At 41.9% G+C, this 26602-nt stretch overlaps 1 protein-coding gene across 1 annotated transcript in view; it reads right to left on the reverse strand.

Annotated features, from left to right (window-relative positions):
- The window catches only part of NIBAN1 (niban apoptosis regulator 1), a 97717-nt gene that overhangs the window by 65078 nt on the left and 6037 nt on the right, over window positions 1-26602 (reverse strand). The window contains exons 2-5 of the mRNA XM_077763363.1: window positions 22554-22684; window positions 19031-19162; window positions 14494-14608; window positions 9449-9616 (exon numbers count right to left, since the gene is read on the reverse strand). Coding sequence (XP_077619489.1) covers window positions 9449-9616; window positions 14494-14608; window positions 19031-19162; window positions 22554-22684 — 546 coding nt within the window. The remainder of the gene's footprint in view (window positions 1-9448; window positions 9617-14493; window positions 14609-19030; window positions 19163-22553; window positions 22685-26602) is intronic.

Genomic DNA, 26602 nt, shown 5'->3' on the forward strand with positions numbered 1-26602 from the left:
CCTGGGATGGTGCTCTCTCAAAGGGAAAAGAAGGTAATAGGATGAGGAAAGGGCACATGAGAAATAACACAGGTGATAGTAATACTCTTTAAAGCTTCTGCATACTTAGTAAGCATTCCTTTACAACTAGTCAATGTTTAATTAAAAAACAAACAAACAAACAAATAAAAAAGCAAAAAAACCCTCCAGGGGCGCCTAGGTGGCTGTCAGTTGGGCGTCTGATTTCTGGTCAGGTCATGATCTCACAGTCCGAGAGTTCAAGCCCCCAATTTGGGCTCTGTGATGACAGCTCAGAGCCTGGAACCTGCTTCAGATTCTGTGTCTCCCTTGCTTTCTGCCCCTNCAAACAAACAAAACAACCTCCAAACAACTAATAGAACGAACAACAGACAGCTCCCAGCATGGTTCTCTTCCATGTTACATGCTCCAAATTTGTTCACAGAATGGAAAGGAGGACAGTGGCTCCCCTTCCCATGGCACTAGGTGAGACTTTTCTCCAAGCTCTCCTTCAACAAGCCTGTTGATTTTAAAAAGAAATCTAGGAACATATGCCAAATGGAATTTTTCACAATGTTGATTACACAGCCACATATTAAAACAGCCATCTCATTTTCTGTATCATTTCCATCTTACCATATTCCACCCAAAAGTTAAAAAAAACAAACACAAAAACCCTTGAAAGTTAGTCAAGCTTTGCCAAAATCAGTCATAATAACGTCAAAAACTGTTCAGTTATTTTGGAATGTACCCAGTCCAAATAACACAGACAAATAACTTTGCTTGAATTAATTTCAACTCTCTGCTTATTTAATCTTTTTTTTATTATTGCTCCAACTTGTCACCCTTAACTACCACCACAACACAACTTTTAGATCGTCATACCAAAATAACTAATTGGTTCATTAGAAGTAGGAAGGTAGGGAGGGCGCCTGGGTGGCACAGTCAGTTGAGCGCCGGCTCTTGGCTTCTGCTCAGGTCATGATCTCACAGCTTCATGGGTTCAAGCCCTGCATCAGGCTCTGAGCTGACAGTGCAGAGCTTGTTTAGGATTCTTCCTCTCTTGCTTTCTCTCTGCCCCTCCCCGACTTGTGCTGTCTCTGTCTCTCTCAAATAAATAAATAAACTTTAAAAAAATAAAAGGAGTAGGAAAAGGGTTGTGAACAGCAAGAATCAGTGGTTTCACTGAAGTGATAACATGCTCTGGACAGCCCAAAAGAAGTATCCAGCAGCAGTTCCATGGCAACCTAGCTTTAGGCAACAGATAAATGGAAGACTATATACAGTAGGTACTGGTACTGATAAATGCTAAATGTCTGCGAGAAAACACTTCTATTGATTCTAGTCTCTGATGGAGACCTATTCTTACAGCATCAATTCTTAGACTGTCTTGAAAGATTTCAGTAATTTAAGTGTACCCATAAGGATAAATAACATGAATGAAACGCATTTAGATCTATCATTTTGGCTTTTTACTTTAGCCTTATTCAGGTGCGAAATTAACATAAAATTATAAGATATCTAAAATGTACATCTTGTACATAAATGTATATATATACTACATATACATATATATGTAGTAACGGAAAGATTCCCCCATCTAGTTAATTAACGTGTCTATCACTTCATGTATTTATCTTTGGAAGGGGGGAGGTTAGAACATTTAAAATTCTACTTTTTTTTTTTTTTTTAGCAAATTTCAATTATACAAAACAGCACCATCAACTATAGTCATCATGTTTTACGTTAGATCCTTAGACCTTATTCATCTTACAGCTAAAAGTTGGTACCCTCTTACTAACCTCTCCCTATCTCCCCTACCCTAGAGTCCTGGCAACCACTTTTCTACTCTGTTTCTGTGAGTTCAACTTTTTTTTTTTTTTCAGATTCCACATATAAGTGATACCATGAGGTATTTGTCTTTCTCTGTCTGGCTTATTTTAGATGTATTATTTTTAGACTATTCCAACTCATGGCCTTATAAGCAGCATAATCTTCCTTTACAAACCAGTTTTTATTTAAATTGCATAAAACCATATATAGTTTGCATTTTGCCATACACAAAACTTAACCAGTAAACAAGCTACATTACCAAATATTTTACCTTTAGAGCATATCTAAACTAAAAGATACAGTTATGCTTAGCATGTGGACAATATACCAAGTTAAATTCGGATAGAACTACTTATCAAGAAACCAGACGTAACCTAGATTTGGATCATGCAAATGTATCACGAAAGTAGTCTGATTTAATAGTTTTGTGTTTTAAGTGACCAAGAGTTGAAGGAGTCTTCTAAAAAGTAGTGCCAAAAAGACAATAGATGTCAAGGACTAGATGTCAGAATAACCAGTCCTCTACCACTAAGCGCCTGTGACCTTGGGCAAGTGAGTCACTATTTGAGCCTTACCATAAATGAACCCTGAGGGGTTGGAATAGGTGACTACTAAGGTCCCTTCCAAAGTCAAACAATTATACAATTGTTTATTGTATAAACAATAAGCAAGAGTCAGAAAGAGGGAAGTAATAACTCCTTTAGAGAAAATGGCATATTCACAAAGGGACAAAGAGAAATACCTGTAATTTGTAGAGCATTAACTGTGTGAGTTAGAGCACAGGCTAAAACCAAGGAGAGAAGATCATCTCCAAGCAGGGAGAGTCTTTGTGAAGAATTTTCTTTGGGACAGTCCCATGAAAACTGGAAACTGATATTTAGTTACTTATTAAACAGTAACTTAGCAAGCATTTTCCTTTATGGTGCATATAGGTTTCTATGCATTGCAATAAAAGTACACTGCAGGACAATTTTTATAAGTAAGAGTATGCAATGAGATGTTTATTAAAATTGTACTCATGTATGTCCACTCAAACATTTATTTGTAAGAAAGTGTCCAGAAGAGCCCGCCCATAGTTAGAATTTTCTGACTCATAGATAGGGGTGTCTGTAAATATGAGTATGTGCCACAAATTCCCAAGTATGTTTTCATATATAACAACATAAAATGCATTGTATAGTTTCACTTAAAACTGATTGATGCCCACATGAGACACTTAGTCCCTCAAGTAATGAACTTGTTTCACAGGTGATAACAGGCTGAGGAGCTACTGCTCCAAAGAGAAGTTAGTGAAAACAGAGAGGTCCACTGGTGAGCACTGGAGAGCATGAAACGTCATGTTCAAATAAACACACCAAAACGGGTTTGCTCTATCTACTTCAATCATAAGATCCTTTTCTGTTTTAAAATTCAGTTTAATTCAGCAGCTTTTATTGAACACCGAAAATGTGCAAGTGTCAAAACCAAATCTAATACAGGCGTTTGATTTGACATGGGATTTCTGGGAAAAGAGCTCAAAGCAGTCAATCCTGACAGCAACCAATTCCAAAGTTTAATCACTGTGACAGCCTCACATTCAGCCTGACTCACTCCATTACAGGCACCCTGGGATGTCACAATTGTCATAAGTGATTCAACAGTCTAATTTGAAACAGAGGTTTGCAGGCCATCCTTACATGATTCTGTTCTTTTCTCCAAAATCCTTTGGGCTCTTCTTTTATATTATCTTTTCAACCCATGTCCCCTTCTGCTTCCCAGATATTTTACTGTCCCCTCTTCCTTAGTGTTCAAGATGATGAGGACACCAGCATCTGGTAAGTGGCAATCCTGGCTGTGCTTCAAGCTAGCACAGTACCGTCGAACAAAACTTTGCCAGCGATGCCCCTCCTTTCCAGCATCACCATTCATCCAGCTATGGTGGCCTTCTCGCATCGAACTCTTTTGTTCCTCAGTCCCTTTAGGTTTTGTATTGACGAATTCCTTCACTTACTCATGCCAGTGTGTTTTTGAAATAGGCCAAGCCACATTTACAATTACCATCTCTAAAATTGTACTTCAATTCTGAAATAGGCTTTATTTTAGCAGTAAGTTATTAATTCGTTAATGTCCTTGAGCCATTTTATGAAACACAAGAGACTTGTCTGAGCACTGCAGGGGGATACAAACAAGGGTGACACACGATTTCCCTTCAGGGACTTGAAACAGGAAGAGAAATAGGACACAGAGATGTGAAAATGAACAATGGGAGGCAAACTATAGAGCTTCCAATTAGTGGGACATAGAACAGGTGCTAGAGAAGTTAACCTTGGGGTCTTCATGGCAGGGGTCAGACTGAAGCTTGTTCTCAAAGGAGCAAGGAAGAAGGAGGAAGGAGGCGTGAGCATTTGAGGTGTATGCAAAGCCAAAAGTTTCCAAGTGACACTCCAATTCAAAGAAGGCGGGAGGAGTAAAGCGGCAAGATTGAGAGAGAGGTGGCTTATGCCTGAGAATACAGTAAATCAGACCCAGCCAGTCGTCTCGGAATGAAATGTTCCATCTTTGTGACAATGGCAGTGCCCATTGAAGGATTTTAATCAAAATTGTGCTTCCAGGTGATTTATCTGACTGTTACCTGTAGAGGAAGTGGCGGTAATTGGAAAAAATAAGATCAACCGAAAGCCTCTGGGAATGTTTTTTATACGAGTCCCAAAGCAGGTTGGTAGCAGTGAACTTGAAATAAAATATAGAACAGACACTGGCAATTAAGTAGGTATCTGTATGAAGGGGGTGAGTCAGAGAGCCTAAGTGAGTCACTGAATTTCACAAAGGTGTTATATTCCTGATGAGTATGCTGCCTACAGGTTCAATAGTAAAATCATAGATCCACATAGTGAGTGCATAAAAGCACCGACTCATTTTACTTAATGTTTACAGATTTTACATACAAACATCTTTAAGCTGCACCAACACACATGGTCCATGCTTTTTCACACATGAGCATATTTGAACTCCCAAAGGATGGAGGATTGAGATATTTACAGAGCCTTTACCAGGCACTAGACCCTTGGACAGCTGCTGCGGATGGGGATACATAGATAGAAAGCCAGTCTCCCTTCGAGGGGCTGGCGAACTACAGCCTTGCTACAAAGCCAGCCACAGCTTCAATGATGGCACTAAGGCTTTTGATTTCCCCAGATCGCCTCCTGTCTCCAGCCCTGCCCACGTGTCTGTCTAGGAGACTTCCTCACCTGGCTGCTCATGAACTTCTCCAACTCAACATCTATGACACTGACCACATTACCTCCTTCCCTTGGAACCTGCTCCTCCCCAAACAAGGCTCCAGTCTCCGAGAACGGCGGCAGCTGGGACTCCTCCCACTGCCTCACTCTCCACACTATCTAACCTCAAGCTCTGTTCATTCCGCTTCCTGGATCTCTCTCTTATCCAGCCGCCTCTCGCTATCTCCATTATCAGCTGTCTGCTGCAGGCTACCCCCATCCGTTGCCTGCCTAGGCTTCCTAAGTGGCCTCCTGGCATCCCAGCCTGCTATTCTCCATCCTCTGCCCACATGGCAGCCAGTGTGACCTTTCCAAAATGAATATATAACTGAGTCACTTATCTGCTTGAAACCCTTTAATAGTTTCCTTTAGCTGTTAGAATAAAGTGCAAATCCTTTAATATCCATTGCAAAGCCTTTTTTATAGCCTGGCTCCTGCTCACCTTCCATCCCCACGTGGATCCTCTCTCCTCTCTAAGCACCAGCCACACAAAATTCTTCCCCTTTCTCTAATGATCCATGCTCTGACTCTCTTCCTGACCCCCACCCCTCACACACATCCGATTCCTCCTGCCAGAAACACCTTCTCCCCATCCTGCAAATTCCTATGCCCAGCCATCATTATCCTGAGCTGAAAAGACAGACTTGCGCTGATAATGATCATTATTCCATATTGTATACGTACAGCTCTATACTTGTTAAAAGAGTTTTAACTGTATCCCTGTAACTACAGTGACCAGAGTTTTCAAACTAAAGTTTGGAAGAAGAGGACTGGATTTTGGACAAAGGACTGTGTTAGGATACCTTTATATAAGTCTCATTTTATGGCAGGGGACATTTAGAACCCAGACCTTCCCTCACTGGGGACAAGGGATTGCAGTGTGATTCCTTAAAGGACAGAGGACAGAAGTTGCCCTAGGCACATATTATGCAATGGTTTGATATTTAGGGCAGTGTGTTGGAAGGAGGGATGTTCTGCTAAAGAATAATCTTGTGGAATTTTTTTATGCATGCTCAACGAAGAGGTGCCAAAAACAAAACAAAACAAAACAAAACAACACACACACACACACCTTTATGTACCTGAGGAGTGTAAATAATCTTTGAGGAGCCCAGAAGCAGCTCCCTCTCTTGAAGGAAGAAGGAGCAGAGAGCCCTCTGCTTGCCCCAACCTACTCTAGGACATAGCTTTATTGTCCAAGAACTGGGTGTCGAGAGCAAATTTTCGAGACAAATCAGGCCCTTTGCTGAGATGAAATAGGAAACACACCCACCGCATAAGGAGAAGGAGGAGAAGTGGTTCTCGATTCAGGATGAATGGACAAGGATCCCTGGACCAATGTGAACCCCAAATTCCTGGGGCAAGTGGGCTGGGTTGTGTGGGATTGGAGCACCAAGGGAAGTGTCCTAGGAAGCCCTAGGGGCAGACATCTTTGGTGGAACTTACCACAAAGGTAATGAAATGATCTTCCCTCAAAGATTTCCTGAGGGTATTATACTCCGTGAAATGTGTTAAACAGAGAAAGACAAACACTGTATGATCTCACTTACATTTGGAATCTAAAACCCCCCCCCAAAAATCCAAGTCATAGAAACAGGTGTTATATTGGTGGCTGCCAGAAACGGGGCGGGGGGGGGGGGGGGGGAAATGGGCAAAGGTGGTCAATCAAAGGTATAAACTTCCAGTTATAACATAAATAAATTCTGGGATGTAATGTACAATGTCATGACTATAGTTAACAATACTGCAGCATATATTTGAAAGTCACTAAGAGAGTAGATCTTGAAAGTTCTCATCACAAGAAAAAGAACTGTAATTCTGTGAGGCGATGGGTATTAACATACTGTGGTGATCATTGTACAATACATACATGCAAATATTGTATTGGACTAATACCATGTTATGTCAATTTATATTTCAATAAAAATGAAAAGGAAAAAAGAGAGGCACCTGGGTGGCTCAGTTGGTTGAGTGTCCAACTCTTGGTTTCAGCTCAGGTCACGATCTCATGGTTTGTGAGTTTGAGACCCGTGTCGGGCTCCACACTAATGGCGTTGGGAGCTCGCTTGCGATGCTCTTTCTCTTCTTCTCTCTTTGCCCCTGGCCCCCTTCCTCTCTCTCAAAATAAATACATAAACGTTTTTGAAAAAAAGGAAAGGAAAGGATAAAAGGTCCCTGAGGACTTGTGAGTGGACAAAATCAATGATGGCCCAGCATCAGCTGCTAGAATGTCTCAGACCTAGTTCTCAACAGAGGCGTGTTGTGGACTGACAGACAGTGGAACAGAGAAAGCAGGCTGACAGCCCTACTCTAATTGCCTGAGAGTGGAAATCAGCAGCCTCCCTGCAGCCCCCTCAGGGTTTCTGGCCCCCACCATAGCCCTAGTTTTACATCTATTTCGACACTCTTCCGGTAATTATGGAAAAAAATAATGGTCCACTGTTCGTGAACCTCTTACGGGTTTACTCAAGATCATATAGTGAATAACAGGTAGAGGTGGAAACAACAAAAGTGAGTCAGTAAAGATGGGGGGGGTACATTGTGTGGTCAAAAACACGGAAAGACAAGTGAGAAGGGAAAGACCCGGGAGCTCACTGGCCCATGGCGGTCAAGGCTGTTCCTAACAATGCTCTGATGGTCTCTGGCCCAGCCTGGAGCTACTGGAAGTTCCACCACCCCACAGCCAGTCTGCACAGAGCTGCAGTGAGGGAAAGTTGTTTCTGGACAGAGGAATGCGACATAAAATGAGAGCAAGTGACTAGACCTCATTATCTCAGTGCCTTTGATAACACTGGAGAGCAGAGTTAGGTTTTGAATTGACTGAAATCTTCCATAAATGGAAGCTGAATGCAGGCTAGATCATATCCAAAAACTCCCCAGGGAATTTCCTATTATGTACATGGAAGGGGGAATGAAGCAAGTCCCATCTGGCGAGGCAGAGAACATTCTCTGCTTCGTGAAACTTCATGGTTCTCATGGTTAGTGCCAACGGCATGTTCATACTAGACCGAGGCCCTGCACACAGAGGTGTAAGTGTATTGAAAAATGAGCTAGATGGAACGGGCATTGCCAGGCAATTCTTTGTCTCTAAAACATCAAAACCACAAGGCAAGTTATTAATAAGGGTATCGTTTTTATAAAGTCCCTAACCAGGTATGAGCCAATATTGTGGCCAATGTTACTCAGAGTTGCTATAGCAAAATAGAGTGACATTATTTTTTCCCATGGCTTCCTATCAATACATAAGCTAAAATCAAGAACAGACTGACACATGTCGCTAGAGACTTTTGCTCTTGGGGACTGACATTCTCAGGGAAACCTCAGAACTCTAAAGAAAATATACAATGGTATTAGCCTTATTAGGAAATAAAGGCACTGATGGATAAGGTGACTCAATTCAAATGTCACCTGCTCAAAGAGACCTCCTCTGACAAGCCTCAAGTATTGAACTCCGTTCTTCACTATGGAGTAATGCCCCATTACTCTGCAACACATTATTGAGTTACCTTGTGAATTTGTGCTCCTATGGTCCTTCTCTGTTTGAATACAGACCCAGAGAGAGGAACCCTGCCCAGTCCATGACTCTGATCCTAATACCTATCGAGGCTGGCACAGAGTACATCCTCCATGGTATTTGACTAACTGCCTTCCCAGCGGCCAAAGAACAAAGAGCTTAATTATCTGTAACCGAAGACTTGGTGGAGTCCAGAAAACCCAGCATTCACATCAATTCATCAAAAACATCCCAGAGTGCCACGAAAAGTCTTTTCTCATGATAGACGTGATACTAATTAAATCCATGCCTAGAGCAAAGTGAAGCAACACTACTCCAGGTGTGGCCCGGGGCCGGCACCATCAGCATCACGTGGCAGTTTGTTAGTAAAACAAAATCAGGGCTCCACACAGATCCGGTGAATTGGAGTATCTGTGGGTGGGGCCCCCAAATCTGTGTTCAATATGTTCTCCAAGTGGTTCTGTGTACCGTAAAGTTTTGAGCAAGTCACTCAGATATAAGGGGAAGAAAAAACAAGGAGTGTCATAAGGACTAACTTTGCCAGGGACAGCTGGCACATCCTTGCTGTCACTTCAGCAAGGAACATCACGAGAAAGGAAGAGGATGAATTATGCACAAAATTATATGGAGAAGTACGGCTCACACGTGCCCCGCATTCTGTTTCACGGAGGCTTCCCAGGCCTGACTCCAGAACCAGCAAAGTGGCGGGCGCTCCTGGGCGCCAAACTCCTGCCTCACGTTGACTTCCCCTCCTTCCAGGGGCCAGCACTATCTGCGGCTCTTTCTAGAAACTGGTCTAACAGGCGACCGAGCAGGCCCCCTGAGCAGCCACGTACTACTGTCCTACCGTGGTTGAGATGCCTGATGCAGTCGTTCAGGAGAGCACTGAACTTCTTCTGCTCGGCGGCCTCGTGGAAGCAGAAGTAGCCGTGTCTGAGGAACGGCTGCCACAGGTACACCGGGAACTCCTTGGGCATGACCACAAAGGGCTGAGCGTGCTCCTTCTCACTGCATGCTAAAGAAATATTGAAAACACAAAGACATTTTTTTTTTAAATTTTTTTAATATTTTACTTATTTCTAGGAGAGAGAGAGACAGCATGAGCAGGGGAGGGTCAGAGACAGAGGGACTCACAGATTGAAACCGGCTCCAGGCTCTGAGCCGGCAGTCAGCACAGAGCCCGACGCGGGGCTCGAACACACGAACCGCGAGATCATGACCTAAGCGAAAGTCGGACACTTAACCGACTAAGCCACCCAGGCGCCCCGCGAAAACACAAAGACATTTTAAAACGTGTCGTCTTCTATTTAAAACCCTTACTTCAGGAGGCACCTGGGTGGCTCAGTCTTGGTCTGACTCTTGGTTTCGGCTCAGGTCATGATCTCATGGTTTGTGGGTTCCAGCCCTGCGTTGGGTTCCGCAGCTGGCAGCACAGGGCTTACTGGGGATTCTCTCTCTCCCCTCTCTGTGCCTCCCCATCTTGTGTTCTCTCTCTCTCTTTCACATTAAATACATAAACTTTAAAATACTTATGTCGGCCTGTGAGGGAAACTCTTTGGGGCAGGCCATGGAACAGAAACACGAAGCAGAGGTCTTCACAGGAGGGTGGAAAATGACAGTTCAGGCTCCTCTCACTCCAGCCACCAGCTCTACCTGTCTCACTCCAGCAGGTGGCCTCACCTGCTACCTGACAAAGGCAGCCAGGGCCACCAGACACCCTCTTTCTCAACTTCCTCCTAGCAATGCTCCGCAGAGTCTGCGCGTCCCCCTGGCCCTCCGCAGGCTAACCTGTCCACCTGCTCCCCCTCCGTCCCCCTGGCCCTCCGCAGGCTAACCTGTCCACCTGCTCCCCCTCCGTCCCCCTGGCCCTCCGCAGGCTAACCTGTCCACCTGCTCCCCCTCCGGTCCCCATGCCCGCTCTCCGCCCTGCGCTGTCCCGCCCCTCCCTGACGCTGCCAGATCAACATCTGCTTCTTTGTGCAGCGACCCTCTTCTCACCTCAGTCTGGTTCCTGCCCCGCCAGTCCTGAAACCCCATTGCTGACTTCATCCTAATGGCCAACCTGTGGCTTCTTCTTCATTACCTAAGCCTTCTTTTAAATTAAAAATATTTTTTTTTAATTTTTGAGAGAGAGAGCATGTGTGCACGTGTGAGCATGGTAAAGGCAAAGGGGGAGGGAAGGAGAGAATCTTAAGCAGGCTCCATGCTCAGTGCAGCTTGGTGCCCATTTATGTGGGCAGGGAACAGATCTCACAGCCATGAGATCATGACCTGAGCCGAAATCAAGAGATGGACGCTTAACTGACTGAGCCACCCAGGCACCCCCATTACATAAGGCTTTTAACCTAATCTGAAACACCTGTTGCTGCTAACTACCCCTTCTTTGGAAAGCTTTGTCTTCTCTCCCCTTGACTTGTAGCATCACCTCTCTCTGGGTGTCCTTCATGCTTTTTAAAAATTTGTTTCTTCTTGGCCGGCTTTACCGGTTCCTCTGCCCCTTCTCTCTAGCCCCGTGTGAAGTGCTGGTGTTTGCCCTGTTCTGTCCTGGCTTCACTGCACTCCCGCTGGTCTCTGCTCTCCTTTGGCGTGGTCATCCATTCCATGATATCGTAGGTAACAGTTCCTATTACTTTTCTCCTTTCATTTCTATCTAGAAAATTCTTTCACCTAGAAAATCCTCACGCATCCTTCAAACATCCGTTCAAAAGTTATTCCTTGGGGTGCCTTTGTTGGCGACCCCTGCCCCGTGCCACCAGAGACAGAGTTGGGTGCTCCTGATGTTATTCTCCCTAAATATTGCAGAGATCTGTTTTCATGCCTGGCACTCACACTCAGGGGGAGGGCACAGAATGAGATGAGCTCCCCCCTGGGCCTCACACGGTTCCCCTCCCCAGGAAGCAGTACCACTGCCCTGGGGCTCCCGGAGGATGGAAGCCACCTCTTACGTTATCTTTGTACGCTCGATCCTTAGCACAGCCATGGAACCTACTAGATGTTCAAGTACAGTTTGCTGAGTAAACGTATTGTGCTATCCTAGGAAAGTTTAAAAGCTTTAAACAATAGACTTTCACCACTTACCTCAAAAACAATTCCAAAAAACTCAGGTTAAACCATGCTACTATTCAGATTCNTCTGCCTACATAAAATAGGCACCAATCTTAGGGAAGGAAAGGAAAAAAGGACCCTCTAAGAGGCCACTGAAAGTACTGGGTGTACCCAACAATGACTCAAAGCCACTCCAAAACAGAGTCTTGCTACTGGCAAATTAATAAATTAAGACTGGATAAATAAAAAAATAGACTTCCTGGGGCATATATGAGGACTCTGTTTCAATGTCTTGAAAGCTGAAGGTAACAAAGTAGAATGCACTAGAAGCACAAACTTTGGCCCACCAGTACCTCGCAAACTACCTGGCACATAATATAAGAATGAATCAATGTATGAATGAACAAACGAATGAATGATGAAATTCGGTAGCACAGACCTCTAGTGGTAACACATGATCTATTTTCCCCTTCTTTCTTAGTCATAAAATCCCTAATTTTCAGTTGAGCAGGTGACACCTTAAGATAAAGACGACATTTCCAGCTTCCTTTGCCCCAGCCACTATGTTCTGGTCAATGGAATATAAACTGAAGAGGTGGTGAAACCTCCTGGAAGTGGCCCTGAAGACAGGGAATGTCCCCACCTCCTCCTCTTTTCTCCTTCCTGCTGTCTGGAATGAGAAAACCCCTGGCTGCTGCTCCAGCAGCCCCCTCAGACTATGCCAATAAGGGTAAGGACCTAAACACAAATGGAGAAAGAGCTAGAAAGGACCCTGACATTTATGGAACTGTCATACCAGCCCTAGACTTGTAATACCCAAAATATTTTTAGCAAAATAATAAAGCCTTCTGTGTTTCAGCCTTTGGTTGTGTGCAGCAAATGAGATTCTAACTAAAAAAATGTCAATAAGTGAATCACTGTAGCCAAATATGAAGGCATTATTGATACATCATCTTGGTAGAATAGTGTATAAAGAAGACATATTCATTCATAACCTCTAGTGTTTTTCCCAAGTGAGGTTAATGCTTCTCATCTTGATTGTGCCTTTATTCTTTCCAGTTGAATTGGTATCACACAGTGAGTCTTCCTGATTAACATGGTTTTGTGACACCTTCCTCTCACTCTTTCCAAGATGTCACAGTTTTGTACAAATAACTCAAAAGCAACACTGACCCTTTGCATTTAAAAGCTTCAGCAAGCCCCTTAAAATGCACCCCTCTCAGCCTCCAGTTATCTCTCATTTAACAATGTACAACAATTTTCCAGATGTCATTAGTCTGCATTTTTTCTGAGTTGAGTTACAAAGATATCACAAATGATCTACTGTAGAATATTCTATTTTTAAAACCCAGACAGCCACACCATACAATAAAAAAGTCACTGAAATACCGAAATCTGAAGCTTTGGGCCAAACGGCATTAGTCACATAGGCCTTGTATTTTTTATTCCTTTTCATTCCTTCTGATATGATTTCACCAATAAACCAATAAATGTATTGTCTATGCTGACTGATTTCATTGGAAAGATCTACTGGAGAGATTCTGAAGACTCATCAAGTTGGTATGCCCATTTCTAGTGGTAGCTCCAGAGCCACAATGACATACAAGTAGATGCTGAAAGGAAATATAATAATATGTACAGAGCACATAAAGTGTTGTTGTGGCTTGAATTACTTAGTAATAATTTGTTAGTCTAGGTTTATGATCCATTTAATAATCCTATAATAGTGCTATTAAAAACACTATGCTAAGCATTCTGCACAAAAATAACGATTGATAAAATAATTATAATTTTCTCCATAAATTCTAATGATATGATTATGCCCATTAATAAGAACCAGGTCTCTCTTCAAGAAATCAAGCAATTACTGTGTGGCATGATTTACACAAAGCCAGATGGAACTGTTCTCCACAGTTCATGAATTTCTATGAAACGTGCTATTTGGTCTACATATTATCCATCACTTTCTCTACATGGAAAAAGTGGAATAAATGAATATCAAAGTATGGTATAGCTGGAAAGATCCTTCTAGATTTTTAAGGTAGAGGGCCTAGAGTAGGAGAATCAGAAACCAAAAAGGTTCAGCAACAGCTAGGGAAAGCACTTGATAAGTGTCACAGAACTAGATAAAAATCCAGCCTCCAAATTTATCATTCAATGTTCTTTCCATGGCAGCAATCAGCTATTACTTACAGATATGCTGATTAATGCAATGCTCTTTTTATACAGTAACTATGAGTGGCTCTAACGTTTGCTTAAAGTACTTTCTCAATTTAGGATACTTTACTGCCTTGTCATCCTAAAATTGTAAAAATAATCTTCCTGGACGCATCTGGACTTGTTTGCTTAAGGGTGGGATTGTATATTTCACAGACTGGACCCTACCTATTATTTCTGCCGCCCTGTGTATTGCTATTAAAGCTGGCATATATCCCAAAGTCTCAAGATGCCTGACAAATGAATGGTACATTTTCCATGTGCTACAAACACGGTGACTGACTTGTGTATCACTGAATATGATTTAAAATAACAGAAGTGGTAACATGTTTACCCAAATTAGAGAAATGACATCTTCCTTTTGTCTAGAGAGAACATGTGGCTAGCCCTAAGTTTCTCAGCCCCGGCAACTATTCATATTTTATGACAGATAACTCAATGTCAGGGGCTGTCCTGTGCATTGTAGCATGTTCAGCAGTGTCATTACCTTCTATCCAACCAAAAATGTCTCCGGACACAGCCAAACGTCCCTGGCAAGTGAAATCCCCTTCCGCCATTGAGAACCACAGGTCTAGCTAAACAAAGCAAGTTTAGGAGTTTTGCCTTGAGAAAGGATGCTAAGCAACTCACCGATAGGGTCTGGGAAAAACCGATCAGATAACAAATTATATTCATCTTCTGAGGTTAACACCCTGCCACCAGCTGGAAGAATTCGGCTTTTAGGAACTGCTCCTTTCTGATAGGCCTGGGGAGAAAAAGGCATAAATAAGTGATTTTCCCCATTTGGATTTTTGAAAAATATCAGTAATATTAGAAATAGACACAGGCACACACAACTCAGAGACAGCATTTCCTACACTGAGTCACTGAGTAAGAGCCCCTGTTCCTTGCAAGATATTACTTTAATACTTTCAAGTGATGGTCACAACATGGTAAGTCAGAGTCTTTAATCTCAGGAGATTCACTCTAGCTATGTTTCTCAAGTGGGGAAAACATAATTGCAGTAACTTCCAGAAATTCTGCACCACACTTAACCAGGTCAGACGCTGGCACCTGAATCGTTCTTGTAATCACACCGGTCACGACGCATACAGACATTTACTGCAGAAAATGCTTAGGGGCTGAAACGATGCTCAGCGTCCTTCATCATCAGGGAAATGCAAATCAAGACCACACTGAGATACCACCTCACGCCAGTCAGAGTGGCTAAAATGAGCACATCAGGAGACTCTAGATGCTGGCGAGGATGTGGAGAAACGGGCACCCTCCTACACTGCTGGTGGGAATGTAAGCTGGTGCAACCCCTCTGGAAAACAGTATGGAGGTTCCTCAAAAAATTAACAGTAGAACTCCCCTATGACTCAGCAGTAGCACTGCTAGGAATTTACCCAAGGGTACAGGAGTGCTGATGCATAGGGGCACATGTTCATAGCAGCACTCTCAACAATAGCCAAAACATGGAAAGAACCTAAGTGTCCATCAACTGACAAATGGATCAAGAAGATGTGGTATATTTATACAATGGAATACTACATGGCAATGAGAAAGAATGAAATGTGGCCATGTGTAGCAACATGAATGGAACAAGAGGGTGTTATGCTGATCGAAATAAGTCAGGCAGAGAAGGACAGATACCATATGTTTGCACGTATAGGTGGATTAGGAGGAACTTAACGGAGGACCATAGGGGAGAAGAAGGGAAAAAAATAGTTGGGGAGAGGGAGGGAGGCAAACCATGAGAGACTCTTAAATACTGAGAACAAACTGAGGGCTGAGGGGGGAGGGAGGAAGAGGGGAAGGGGAGTGATAGGCATGGAGGAGGGCACTTGTTGGGATGAGCACTGGGTGTTACATGTAAACCTACTTGACAATAAACCATAATATAAAAACAAGAAAAGAAAATGCTTAGGGGTTGATGACTAGTGACATATGGGACATGTAAGTGCAATTACGGTTGCCGCGGATTTTCACCAAAAATATAAAAATGTCGCCATGATAAGATGTGCCACCAGGTGAGACTGTTTTGCAGTAAAACGGTCTGGGATGGAAACGCAACATCATGACATCAGAACAAAGCGCAGCCAGCAGATGAAAAGCTCACAAGCAGTTTGTCCGGAAGATCCACTCGCGGGGACAAAGAATAAGGAAACACGTAAGCAAGTGCATCTGATGGGAGGGCTTTAGTCAGGGCAAAATTTTGAGATGAACAGCCCAAACGCAAAATCGGAATGGAAACCTGGAAACTGCAGTACCCAAAATCTAGAAGGTAGTCTTGGGGAAAAGGAAAATGATGTCGATCAAGGCAACAAAATCGTAATAACAATACATATTCTGGATCAATTGGATGGCAAGTGAAGACAAAGCAAATTCTTGCATATCTAAGAAGGTTGCTTTCCAACTTGTAAGAACCACTCATCAGCTGCTTAAGCACATCAGGGACCCAGAGCATAACAGAGAAGAATCTGAAGGGGTGACTTCGAGAAAGTCTAAGGAGCAGTTCAGTTCAGTTCAGTTCAGTTCAGACTGGCCCCAAGACTGAATTGTGTTCTTTGTTATAACGGGCCCCAACCTGGCTTTTATGAATGTTATGTAATTTAATCCCCAAAAGGGTGCTATGAATCAGTTGTTCTCTCCATCTTATAAATGAGGAAAATGAAGCTCAAATAACTTGTTAGTAATCCAGTGGTAAGTTGGTGACAAAGTCAGGAATCATACCCGGGTCTGTCCAGAAAGTGAACAGAAAGTCGTGCCTGCTTATCAAAAGACAATGCTTCGTTTTCTCCTGCTGAATTACCTGCCAAAACTGCACTTTTGACGAAATAATAGGCAATTTATAGGTACTTAATTTACAACTTTTAAGTGTAATTAAAAAATGCCCTTCTATAAGTGAAAAAACAGGATATTATTAAAACTTTGAGGAATTATGGTAAACTGCATAGGCAGTTTTTAAATTTCCACGTTAAAAAAATGCAGTTATTATCAGATTCAGTGACAGTATCTTAACAACCTGAACAAGTTTATTAAAAATGATGAGCAGGGGCGCCTGGGTGGCTCAGTTGGTTGAGTGTCCAACCCTTGATTTTCGCTCAGGTAATGATCTCACAGTTTGTGGGAATCGAGCCCCACGTTGGGCTCTGCACTGACAGTGCAGAGACTGAGATTCTCTCTCTCTCCTTCTCTCTATGTCCCTCCCCTACTTGTACTCTCAAAACAGATAAACATTTAAAAAACAACAACAAAGCAATACAGTCCAGAAATTGCAAGTTGAAGGAACAAGCTTGAAAAAATGAAAAGAAGAAGGAAAAGACACCAAAATTTGATTCAAAATTAAAACTCAAGTTAGTGCCAAATATGGTGAAACCCTAATAAATCCAAGAGAAAGCTCTATATATGTTTTCTCCCGATTAGTTAGTAGTAATCATACCACTCTACACTGGGCTCTCCCAGCACCTGGCCATATGCTGAGTGCCTCAATGCATTCATTTGTTTGATCCTCACAACAACACTGTAACGAAGGGATCGTGTTCACCATTTATTTTACAGATGCGAAAACTGACGCTCAAGGAGATGTATAATTTTTGCAAGGACACATATCCAGTAGCTGGCAAAGGTGTGATTCAAGGCACATTATATTATCCATGATGCTATCCTGTCTCTTCTCAAACTTCCCTGAAATACTGTAATGTGCCATCCAAAATATGAGGTGATTTGTTATTATTATCATTATTGTATGTAGTGCATTGACAATTTGCTATGGAGAGCAAATCAGGTGTTGAATAAAGTCCTCATTTGATAAGCAGAGAAGATATTAGCTTAATGAATGTTAAGAGTAAGACTGCTTAAGAGAGCACTTGAGCATTGCCTGGGAGCCTGTGGAATAAGTTTGAACTGTATTTTATTTCTACTTTCCATCAGAAATGTAAAGGACACACATTGACCTGTCAAAGCCCCTTCCTAGTGATTTAGCATCAGAAGTATTACTCAAAGTACCCATGGAGGTTGTGCTGAGTGCTCTTGGACTGAATCAAGAAAGCGGTTTTGTTTTGTTTTGTTTTGTTTTTTAAAAGGGGTGTTCTTTTAAAATTTTTTTTTAATGTTTACTTATTTTTGAGAGAGAGATAGAGTGCAAGCAGGGGAGGGACAGAGAGAGGGGGGAACACAGACTCCGAAGCAGGCTCTAGGCTCCAAGTGGTCAGCATAGAGCCTGAGGCAGGGCTCAAACTCACGAACTGTGAGATCATGACCTGAGCCAAAGTCAGATGCTTAACTGACTGAGCCACCCAGGCGCCCCAGGAAAGCAGTTTTAAATCTGTTCTTACCTTGAAATGTTTGAAAAGTAACCATTCATTTCAAAAGGAGCTTGAGGATAGATGTAAACTAAAAATGTGTACAGTGCGAGATCTGGAAAGAAGCAATGGGATCATTTGGCCTAACTCTCTAATTGAGGCTCAACCTAAACTTTAGTTTCCCAAATTCACTGTTCTTTCCTCTTATGCCAAATTACCTCCCTACATGGGGAAAAAAATGAAAACCAATAAAAACTGAAGTCTTTTCAGGCTTTACACTCTACCTCACTTACTCTGTAGTTTATAGACATATTATATTAGATAATAATCTAATTATTTTACAGAAAAATAATATGATAAGCAGAAAAAAGTTAAATGAAAAAATCCGTAAGCATAAGTGGCATAAAGTATTGAAATGTCTGAATTCGTAGCAACCAGGCAAATTCAGTCATAGTCTTAGTAAGTAACCCTCAGCGGCTTGTCACATAGGAGGCTTAACAGTAGGCAGATGTGGTGGAGACATTGAGCAGAGAGGGGGAGATATCAGGACAGTGACTGAAAAAGACCCTGAAGCTGAATGATCATAGGAAAGGTCCCTGCACTGGTCACTCAGTGTAACCTATCTTCATACTCACTTGCAATTACTCGTTCCAAGTGTATCTTGCCCACTAGGCTGCAGGCGTTTTTCTCATCTGCTGTTACATGTTCAGAACCGTCTAGGACACTTGGTATATAACATGCATTCAGTAAACATGTTAACTGAAGTGAGTGTCTGCATGAGTCAGTGCTTATTGAATGAAAGAACCTCAAAAGAGAGGGCATGTCAATCAACCCAGCCAATGTTTGAAAATGTTGCAAATGGAAACCAGGAAATGTTTTACCTCTTTGTTCTCATAGCTCTCCACAGCAAAATCATTTTTAATCACAATGTACCGCTCCTTCCATTTCTTTATGTCTTCAGCAAACTGTGATAGCTCTGCTTCATACAGAACAGTTCCAGGCTCCAACGGTGGCTTTAAAGAAGGTGAATAGAATTAATTATTACAAGAAAAGACAACATAGCATGCTACCAACTAACTAGTCTATCCAGGGGAGTTCAAGGACTATTTTAGGAAACTATCTTGTGCTGAGATCCTGGGAAAATTGTTGCTTCCCACCTCCTTCCACACTTCCCCTTCCTATTCCCTCTAACCAAATGCAAATATTTGTCTTATTGATATTTTTGTGATTTCCATTTCCCTCCCTTAGGCTATAAGAAGAGAAGTAGAGGGTAGAAGGGATTATAGGAATAAGGTTGTGCTTTGTATACATGTGGCAGTTAATGAATCTGTAGTAAACTCTGGAAGAGAGGGAGTGAGGTAGTTAAGTGTAAGTTGTGGCTATCTATGCCAACATCTTGAATATGCCTGAAAATTGGAGAATTAATAGGCTGCTCCCCTATCCACCCACCATAAGGTGTAGTAGCCTTGAGAGTCAGTGGGCTTCCCAGATTCAAAAGCCCTGGGGGTCCAGGCTGTAAACACTTAGCTCATCCCCATGCTCAAGGAGACCATGCTTGCCGTCTGGCTGAAGATCGAGCAGGCAAGCCAGCACACCTCAGTTCTGCCTTTCTACTAAAGCAAAAGGCTTGAGGATTTCTCCTTAACATATGTGCTGTAGGCGAGTCTCTGTTAGATTCTTAGTTAGGTCCCCCTTCGGGCTAACTGTGTAAGGAACAGTTCCCATCCTGCCTCATAGTATAATTCCCGTATTATCTCAGAAGATAGGAATGGCCTCCTGTCTTGCACATGTCACTGAATTTACAATCTATCTTCCCTTTATTAAAAAAATCCAAGTGCCTCTAGAAACGTATCCCTCCACTTTCAAGCAAAATTTACATGAACCATACGGAGAAGATAGATATGCTAATCTTTTTAAGAATTGGCTAAGGGATGAACTAAATTGCCTTCTGACTTTATTCTGTCCTGACAGATAAAGGGGCAGTTTCCTATCTTGCCTCATTAACAGGTAAGAGAGGATCTCACTCTTCTCTTTAAATGAGATTGAACCAATATACAGGATGAACTCTATAGCTTTATGTGCAGCAATTTTTTTTTAACTTGGGCCACTTGAATCAACTGATATGCTTGTTTAAAATGTGGCCTTACCCTAGATTTACTATACCAGAATCTCTGGGGGTTATGGACCAAACTTTGCGTTTTTAACAAATTCCCTACATTGTGAGAATCACTGTTTATGGGGATAATACTCAGTTATCCCTGCACACTCATGTGGCTAAATCTATAGGTCAATTCACTCAACCTCTCAGCAGTATCTGACCTGTTTATCACTCCCTCCTTCTTATAAGCCCTTCTTTATTGGCCTTCTGGCACATTCCTCTTTCCTGATTTTCTCCTCCTGTACAGGCTATTTCTTGTCCGTCAGTCTTGCTGGATCCTCTTCTAAATGTTGGAGGGTCTAAGGCTTCGTTGTGGAATCTCTTCTTTTCTCTATCGATACTCTCCCTTATTATGTCTCAGGGCCTAATACCAGTTATAAGCTAACAACGGCCAAGTATCTATTCTCTAGCTTTGACCTCTCCACTGAGTTGCAGATGAGAGCATTCAACTACCTATTCAATATCTCCACGGTGTGAGTTAAATAACCATCTCAAACTTACATGGTCAAAAGGGAACTCGTGATTCGTATCCACCTCTGAGTCTTTCCTCTGAATAAAGGCAACTCTATCCACTTATTTGCTCAGACTAAAAACCAAGATGTCATCACTGATTTTCTCTCTTCTTCTATTATGTCCTACCCATTCCATCAGCAAGTTCTGTCAGCTCTATCTCAAATACATCTTGACTTGGATCTTTCCTCACAACTGCCACCATCACCACCCTAGTCCAGTTTGCCTTCACCCTTCTCTTGCCTTGCTATGGAGTCCTTCTCGCCAGTCTCCAAATTCCCTTCTTATCTGTCTTCCCTTCTTATAGTCTATTCACTGTAGAGAGGCCCAAAGAGGTCTCCTAAAATTGTAAATCACTCTGTATCCAGTACCCTCCAATAACATCTCTTCACGTTTAAAATAAAAACACTTGAGGTGCCTGAGTGGCACAGTTAAGCATCTGACTCTTGATCTTGGCTCAGGTCATGATCTTATCGGTTTGTGATTTCAAGCCCTGCATTGGGTTGTGTGCTGAGGGCATGGAGCCTGCTTGGGAGTCTGCCTCCCCTTCCCTCTGCTCCTCCCCAATTGTGCGCGCGCTCTCTCTCTCTAAGTAAATAAGTAAACTTAAAAAAATTTTTTTAAAAAAGAAAGAAAGAGGGGCGCCTGGGTGGCTTAGTCGGTTGGGCGTCCGGCTTTCGCTTAGGTCATGATCTCGCGGTTCGTGGGTTCGAGCCCCGCGTCGGGCTCTGGGCTGACTGCCAGCTCAGAGCCTCGAGCCTGTTTCAGTCTGTGACTCCCTCTCTCTCTGACCCTCCCCTGCTCACGCTGTCTCTCTCTCTCTCCTAGAAATAAACAAAACATTAAAAAAAGAAAGAAAGAAAGAAACCCTTATCACAGTCTACAGCTCCTACATGGTCTGGTCTTTCCCTTTCACTCTGTAGTCATTTATCATCCCTCCTCTCTTGCTCATGCTGCTCTCAGCATGTAGCCTTCCTGATGTGCCTAGGATTCCTGCAGGACCTTTGCACGAGCTGCTCCATCTCCCACAGATATTCACCCAGCCTACCTACTCTTCTTTCACTTGAGTTTCTGCTCAAATTTCATGGGGCTTCACTGACCATCTTCTCTAAAATAAGACTCCTCCTTTATTTTTCTTTGAAGCATTTATTAGCACCACAAGCCACCTGATATATGTTGGTGTATTTGTTTACTATCTCCTACTTTTGATTATAAACAGGAAAGCAGAGAATTCGTTTTGATCCCCAATTCTTAGAGTAGGGCCTGGCATATAGTAAGTGTCAATCCTTATTTGTTGTGGTTGTAGGTAATTATTATGACGGCAAGGGAGAAAGAATAAGTTACGAGATTAGAAGAGAAGATCATGTTTGATCAATGACCAAAGCAAAAATGCCCATAGTAAAAGGCACTGAAATTATGACCTTTTTTTAAAAATTGAACTTCACTACAGCAAGTCAGATTTCCTGATATTAAAGCATCAGTGTGGGGAAAATAATAAAATCTATCATGCTAGGTTTCTTTTTATATGGATTACACCATCAGCAAGAAATCATACATTCTAAATTCCAGGCAAATAGAGTTTTTTGAGCATGAAATGATTTGAGAACAGATATTTTCCCTAAGAACAGAGTTTTTCAAACTGCCATTCAATTTACTGTTTATTTCAGAAATATGGTGTGTTATAAAGCATCCTTCAGAAGTGGGAGAAATTTGTCAACCAAATGTCCACGGGTTACCTTGGTCTTCAAAAATTGTGATGTCAAATCTCTTTGTTGTTCTACTTCACTGCGAACATGATTGCAGAAGGCCACAGAGTACTGGCGACTATAAAAGGGACTAAAGTTTTTGATGGTAGCCTCAGTTTTCCCTAGAAAAATAGGAAAATTAGAATTTAGAAATGTGGCATCTCTTACAAAATAGACACATATCTACCCCACTAATGCCACTGTTTCCCAAGGATTTGTTAGTTCACATTTCCTGAGAACTTTGTAAAATGCCGCACATGCCTTTATCTCTCCCTCCCCTTCTGATGTCATCTTGAGAGTCCCTGCTGTCCCTAAGGACCATCTATCCAGTAATCAATAGAATTTTTCTTCATCTTACATCAACAACCCATTGCCTTGGCCATAAACTCAGCCATCCTTCTAAATCCTTCTATGACTACCATTCAACCTTATCCGGTTCTCCACTTCAGCTTGCTCTTCATTCCCCTATACCTCCAGTCATCCAACTCCTATGCAGTAATCCCGTGGCCCACAATTTCAACTCCACACACACGTCATTCCATTCTTCCTTAGATCCTTGAGGCTCCACCTCATCTCACTGAACCACAGCGCTGGATAAAACCTACCAACTGTTTCTTCTCGTTCTGCTCCTATGTTTCTGGTTTAGATTTTTTGTGTGACTCAAAGCCTTACATAATTACTATGAAGCAGAGGGAAAAACTTTAAGAGTCTGGAGACCTGAGCTGTAGTTCCAATTCCAGGGAGACAGAAATCAGCTAGATGTCATCAGTCAAGTCCCTCATTCTCTCCGGGCTCCAGTGTCCCTAACTATAAAGCAAAGTACTCACTAGTCCATGCTTTTCTTGAAATCTTTATAACATTGAAGTACAACTCTGGAAGCACAGCTACCTTAGAATAGTGAACAACATGCATTCGCCTGGCTCAGCACTAGAAGAAAATAAAGCTTTGGATCAATCATGGGGGGAACAGGGGTAGTTTGAGAACTCAAGATGGAGGAAGAGGGAGAGTCAGGCATTAGGAATATTCTTGAGGTTTTCCAACCTGTGCTTATTAGCTTTAGAGAGTAGGTAATTTGCAAAGGAGGGAGATGAGAAAAAGAAATAGGGGAGAAAAGGCAAAGAAATATTCTGAGACAGTTTAGAAATCCTTATAACCTTTCAAGGACTTGCTACAAAGTAGAGAAATAAACACAGGTCCCACTGACTGTGCTTACCAGCTGCTAGTCCTTGGAATGGTACTATGTTGAGAAAAAATAAATGTGATATAACAATTCCAAAATATTTTAAAATACTTTCATGTGAGCTTGGCCTAATTTTTTGTTTTCAAATTTGATATAGTTACAGAGAAATATTAAAATATGTTTGATATTTAAACAATAAGATTTGTTTAAAGCTATTATGCACGTAAGATTTCAAAAATAAGTGAGGGCGTCTGGGTGGCTCAGTTGGTTGAGGGTCTGACTTCAGCTTAGGTCATGATCTCACGGTTCGTGGGTTCAAACCCCGCATCGGGCTCTGTGCTGACAGCTAGCTCAGAGCCTGCAGCCTGTTTCTGATTCTGTATCTCCCTCTCTCTCTCACCCTCCCCTGCTCATGCTGTCTCTCTCTCTCTCTCTCAGAAATAAATAAAAGCTTAAAAAAATTTAGTGAAAGATTTCAAAAATAAGTGAAGAGTTGTAACAACATAGATTGAGTTACTCATTACGAAAATCTTGAATTCATAGCTGCCAACTTATGGAATCATAGCCCCAAACACTCATAGTGTATGAATACCCTCTTTCTATAGAGAATCCTACCTTAGATCAGGTATTTAGATCTCTTGCTCTTTATGAGGAAAGAGGGAATTCTTGCTTATTCCCTCAATAAAATGACCTTTTTTGGCCATACTTATGGGCTTTAATAACTATTACTTGAAAGGTACATTAAGATCCACTAATAATAGGTTCTGTAGAAATGCAAATAAAAGCTCCTATAATTTGAATCAGCATGCTTTTGCATGCTGTGAGTCTATGGTATTACTATTAATCAGTATTTGCATAATACTTTAATATACTTAGGCTTTATAATTATCTAATTGCTTAATATTTCATTAGCTTTATATAGTGCATAAGAAATAAAATTCTATATCATTGCCTATAATTTTCTTACCATAGGAGTGGGATATCTTAAGAATTCCCACAATGGGAATGAGCCTCACCTCACCGAAACATATAAACAATTAACAAAATTTGCCCTTTGGGTCCAAGGGACCACTATTTTGTCTCACAGAAGGACAGCCTGCTAATTTATGATACTAATTTTGGCACTCATGCAAGCACTTGGATTTAAATGAAAGAAGGTGGATGCCATTTTATGATGAGCTCTACAAAGCTTTGAAACTTGATTTCCTACCACATCACAAAGCCTTACTCAAGGATGCCCTGCTCTATTGAGGTGTTATGATGCCACCTCTCCCTCCCAATGTATGAGAAAAATGCTTCTGCGATTTGAGTACCAACACATCTTCCACCAGGCAGCATTTATAAAAAAGGGATTACAGCTTCCTTTAGTAATTAACCTAATGACTGGTTCAAACTGTGAATGAAACAGCTAACAATATCAGAAGCTCTAGAGGCAAAAGAACCTCAAGTGATTCCCAGAATGTATCTCAATTTTAGATTAAGCCTATCTAAACCCAAATAAGTAGGGATCTTGACGTTTTGAGAAAAGCCTGCTGTTGGTGCAAAATACTACAGTGTTTAGGCAAATGGACTCTGGAATTAGACAGACATGGCTTTGAGTGCCATCTCTGCTACTTGCCAGCAATGGGACCTTAGACAAGTTAATCCCCCTCCTCGTGTAAAATGAAGACAGAGGAGCAATCTCATAATGTTACGGTAGGTATTCATGAAATAATGCAGTAAAATGCTCAGCACTGTAGCTGGCAGAGAAAGTGCTCAAGAATCGATAGTAATTAAATCAATGATGGTAATGGTGATGAGCACCCAAGGCACCCACCAGGGGAAGGTCCTTAAGCTGAACTAAGGAATCAGGGAGAAGACAAAAGCAGGCTGTCTTGGATAATTCTTTAACTGAGGCCATCCTGCCCAGCTGTACACAGAACAGCCATTCCAGGTTGGAAACAAACATAATCTACATGTTCACAGATGCTTCAGGAACACTGATAGGCACATAAGAGACCCTCAGTGCATCCATGAATTAAAACCAACCGAATAAAACATCAGTAACAATAGCCCATATTGAAGAGCATGAGTTGGTAACTATGTTACATTGAGCCTCTCTTTCCAGGAGCCTCAATTTTCTCACCTGTAAAATGAATGAAATGCCCATTTTTACAGGGTTTTTGAGGATTAAATGAGATATTCTGTAGGTAAAAAAATGCCTAGAGCAGTGCCTGACACTAGTTGCCCAATAAGTTTTGGCTATTACTACTATTATTTAATACTCCACTATGAAAACATTAAAGTCAGTGCATCAATCCATGGGCACCACATAAAATAACCTCAGCCCAAAACCAGCTTGTTTTCCACAGTTTTCAAGATTCTTGAGTATTAAACTGCCTTCATCCATCCAACCCTGGCTGTAATTTAGTGTCACATGTCTTTTCCTAAATTATAAAACACAGTACTAAGTTTTTCACTAAAAAGATACTACACAATAATAGAAAGACAATGAACCAATGAAAGGCCTTTGTCCACATTGTCGAAGAGCAGCATTTTTGGTGCTGGCATATTTCTTTCAGTCCTACTCAATTACTGCATCCTGTGTGGGTGTTGTGTTGGTACAACTAACTGGACCAAAGTTGCTCATAACACCCTTCATTCAGACTTATCATCACTAAAGCTAAAAGAAGACTCTTCAGTAGCTCTGTCTACAACACTTAGGTTCATTTTGATTTTGTAAAAGTCAGAAAATTGGGTGGCTCATTCAGTTAGCCATGTGACTCTTGATTTCGGCACAGGTCATGATTTCACAGTCGGGGAACTGAACCCCGTGACAGGCCCAGCGCTGAGGGTAGAGCCTGCTTAAGATTCTCTCTCC

Source organism: Crocuta crocuta, unplaced genomic scaffold (genome assembly GCF_008692635.1).
Source record: "Crocuta crocuta isolate KB4526 unplaced genomic scaffold, BGI_CrCroc_1.0 scaffold3, whole genome shotgun sequence".
In the NCBI taxonomy this organism is placed as follows: Eukaryota; Metazoa; Chordata; class Mammalia; order Carnivora; family Hyaenidae; genus Crocuta; species Crocuta crocuta.